This window comes from Neurospora tetrasperma, assembly GCF_000213175.1.
Source record: "Neurospora tetrasperma FGSC 2508 unplaced genomic scaffold NEUTE1scaffold_81, whole genome shotgun sequence".
NCBI classification, from domain to species: Eukaryota; Fungi; Ascomycota; class Sordariomycetes; order Sordariales; family Sordariaceae; genus Neurospora; species Neurospora tetrasperma.
This window is the reverse complement of record NW_009799179.1, coordinates 9,088,094-9,091,608: the sequence shown is the minus strand read 5'-3', so window position 1 is coordinate 9,091,608 and position 3,515 is coordinate 9,088,094. Positions and strand designations below refer to the sequence as shown.

At 55.3% G+C, this 3,515-nt stretch overlaps 2 protein-coding genes across 2 annotated transcripts; one reads left to right on the top strand and one right to left on the bottom strand.

Annotated features, from left to right (window-relative positions):
- Positions 1-241: 241 nt before the first annotated feature.
- NEUTE1DRAFT_93126 (uncharacterized protein) lies at positions 242-2,237 on the top strand (the record flags this gene model as incomplete). The annotated part of the gene is made up of 2 exons (XM_009858918.1): positions 242-286; positions 406-2,237. 2 exons carry the CDS (start codon positions 242-244, stop codon positions 1,939-1,941), a joined length of 1,581 nt encoding a protein of 526 aa, XP_009857220.1.
- NEUTE1DRAFT_93121 (uncharacterized protein) lies at positions 2,204-3,155 on the bottom strand (the record flags this gene model as incomplete). Its single annotated transcript, XM_009858917.1, has 2 exons — positions 2,204-2,901; positions 3,017-3,155. 2 exons carry the CDS (start codon positions 3,147-3,149, stop codon positions 2,204-2,206), a joined length of 831 nt encoding a protein of 276 aa, XP_009857219.1.
- Between the last annotated feature and the right edge of the window lie 360 nt (positions 3,156-3,515).

The following is a 3,515-nucleotide window of genomic DNA, read 5'->3' as shown; positions in this document are numbered from 1 at the left end:
AACCCTTCATGACCAGCTCGTCCTCTTATGACTTCAGAGAACGTGCATATCCAACCCTAACCCTTATCAGCTTTACCCAGCGACATAGGTATTGTCTGGAATCCCCCTCTTGAGCTCTCCAAGCTCCGTCCGAATCTCTCCCGATTCCCGACCACGGTGAAAGCACAGAAACATGGTGATCCAACACCGCAACCGACCCAATTGAGCGCCGAACAGAGCTGGGTCGTGACCAAGAAACCACATGTCAGCTAGAATTGGGCGGCTGCGGGGCCTATGTCTGCGCCATGTGAGCTCGACAAGGCAAACGTCACCCATCCAGCGACGCTCCCTGAACCAGTTTATATCCAGAGGTACCGAACCGTTTTGTGTGTGGACTTGAAATGCACTTATACCCGCTGACAAGAGTCTTCCTGGTTTGTAGTGCAGCAACATGACCAACCCGCGCTCGAACAGCGGCAGTTCCGTCTCGCCGTCAAAGACAACATCGCCACAGTTTCCCCCAATTCCGAAGAGGAAACGCCTCTAACGACGACATGCGGCTCCAACTTCCTTGCCAACTACCGCAGTCCCTTCGAGGCCACCATCGTCACCCAACTGCGATCGCGCGGCGCTCTCTTGGTCGGCAAGACGAACCTGGATGAGTTCGGCATGGGTAGCCACTCGGTACACACGGCCTTTGGACCAGTCGCGCAGGAGGGGGAGCACGAACAACAAGCAGTCAAGCACTCCGCGGGTGGCAGCTCAGGCGGAAGTGCCGTAGCCGTAGCCACGGGCGAAGCGGACCTGGCTCTTGGTACTGACACAGGCGGCTCAGTACGGTTGCCTGCCGCGTACACGGGCGTGGTGGGATTCAAGCCCTCGTACGGGATGCTCTCGCGCTATGGCGTGGTTCCCTATGCCAACTCGCTCGACACGGTGGGATTGCTGGCGAAGGAAGTAAGGCCCATCGCCGAGCTGATTCTTGGAGGAGCCGACAAGGTAACAAGGGGCCTCTGGGCCGAGCACGACCCGCTCGATCCCACGAGCCTCTCCCACGGGGCGCGCAGACGGTGCGCCAGCCAACGGGACTGCTACACCGGTCCCCTTCCCAAGGACCCGTACCCGCTCAAAAACCTCAAGTTCGGTCTCCCGCTCGAATACAACATTACGGAACTCTCGCCTTCGATCCGGCACAGCTGGTCCGCCGCTGCCGCCAAACTGCAATCCCTCGGCGCGCGCCTGGTCCCCGTCTCCCTGCCCTCGACCCGCCACGCCCTGTCGGCGTACTACGTCATCGCGCCCGCCGAGGCTTCGTCCAACCTGGCCAAGTATGACGGCATCCGGTACGGCACGCGCTTCACGCCTCCGACCGAGAGCGATGCCGCTGTTTCGAAAGGCCCAGAAGGACAAGAAGAAGAAGAAGAAGGGATCCTCTATGCCCGCGCCCGCACCGCTGGTTTTGGGGATGAAGTTAAGCGTCGTATTCTCCTAGGCGCTTACACCCTCTCCTCTGCCGCCATGGATAATTACTTTCTCAAAGCACAGAAGGTGCGTCGGCTGGTAAGGCGAGACTTTAACCGCGTCTTTGCGCTGCCCAACCCTCTTCTGGACAAGCCGGAAAGATTTGAGCTCAGCGAGTTGCCGGAGACGGTCGGGCTGGAGGATAAGTGGGGGCCTACGGAGGTGGATTTCCTGCTGTGCCCGACGGCGCCAACGACTGCGCCTAGGCTGGATGAAGTGCTGAGTGAAGAGGAGAAGGATCCGGTGAGCGCTTACATGAATGATGTGTTTACTGTACCGGCGAGCTTGGCGGGGTTGCCGGCTATCAGTGTGCCGATGAGGGTCGAGGATAAGGAGGGAGCGGGCATGGCTGGGTTGCAGCTTATTGGGCAGTATTGGGATGATGCTAGGCTGCTGGCTGTTGCAGAGACGGTAGCTGGCGTTGTCAGGGAGGAGCTATAGACGGCTTAAATTTTTCGACGCGGTTTAACAAAGATTCAATTGTCCTGTGGGTATATTTGGATTTGTTTGCTTAATTGATACCCCTGAATATCCATTATTTACGTCCATATCATTAACAGCCCATAAGGCATAGACAGCAGCCCTAAACTATCATACAATACCATCCAATTCCAGAAACATACCTAGGAAAAACACCAAAAGAACCCCCCTAACAACTCCATCACCTACCTCCCTGGGTATACTCCAACACCTCCTATCCGACTCAGTTATGGCCTTCCAAATGCCACTCAAATACCTTCTCAAACACCTCCTTCCCGTTCCCCACAATCGTCTCTCCATGACACGGCACAATCGTCTCAAAATCCCACCCATCAATCCTCCGTACACTCTCATTGAACCCTGCCCGATCCCCCCGACTAATCGCGTACCACAAAAACCTCTTGATCCCCTTGGCCTCTCCCTCGGTGCTATTCATCGCCTGGAAAACCCTCCCCAGCAAACTGCCGTGCGGCTTTTCCGCCTCGGGAACCTTGGAGTACTGCTCAATGGCAGGCAGGTTGAACATGAGATCGGCCTCAATCAGGACTTTATCCGGCTTGTAGTAAAACACCAGCTCCTTGTTGGGGTGGGCGTCGACGTACTCATACTCAAAGTCGGCATCAAAGGCCTCGTCGATCTTGATATTTTGTTTGTGTTCCTTTGTGAAAACGACGGAAAAGGGTTCGTGCCCGATGCGTTCGTCGTTGGTCACCTTTGCCCGCTTTTCCGGAAGACCCTCGGGACCAATGATTTTGGCGTCGGGAAAGGCCCGGGCCCATTCGGATACGAAGATGTGGTGCTCGATATCGGTGGCGACGATGTAGCTCACTTGGCCGGAGCCGAGGGAGGAAACGCGGGAGCGGGCCAAGGGCGTGAGGGCTACGGGGGAGAAGACTGCTAGGGTGTTGTTGGAGAGGCGGACTATTTTCGATGGTGGATATGCTGTGTTAGTGGAACGCAAAAGAGAGAAAAAAAAAAAAAAAAAAAAAAAAAAAAAAAGGGTGTGTGTGCAATAGAGAGTTAGAATGCGCCTTACCCAAAGTCCCCCTCCCTCCAATAGGAATCTTTCCGAACCGCAAAAAGGGCACAGAAAAAGTGACGACGTTGGGAGTGACGTCCCGGATCACCATGACGTCGTCCGGGTTCGCTAGGACCAGTTTGTTGGACATTTTGGCTCCTATGTTGTCTCGTCCTATCCCGGGGCGGAAGTAGACTACGGCTCCTACAGAGGCGGCGGCGAGGGAGAAGAGGACGGTTGCGATGAAGGGCTTGGTTGAAGCCGTTTTGTTGTTGTTACCTGAAGGTGGAGGGGTTTTGAAGGTGCCGCGGGGAGAGAATGGGGGGTATTTGGAAGGTGTGGTGGTGCTAAAGAAGAGAAGACGGCTCGTGGTGGGATGCTGGATGAATGGAGAGGCGGTTTGTGTCAGTGGGGTGATGTTATAGTTGACGTAGTTTATAACAATAATCAGATCGAACGAAGACGATGACAAGGTATATAAGCTGGCTGACAGAAGATTGGTATGTGAACGTGATAG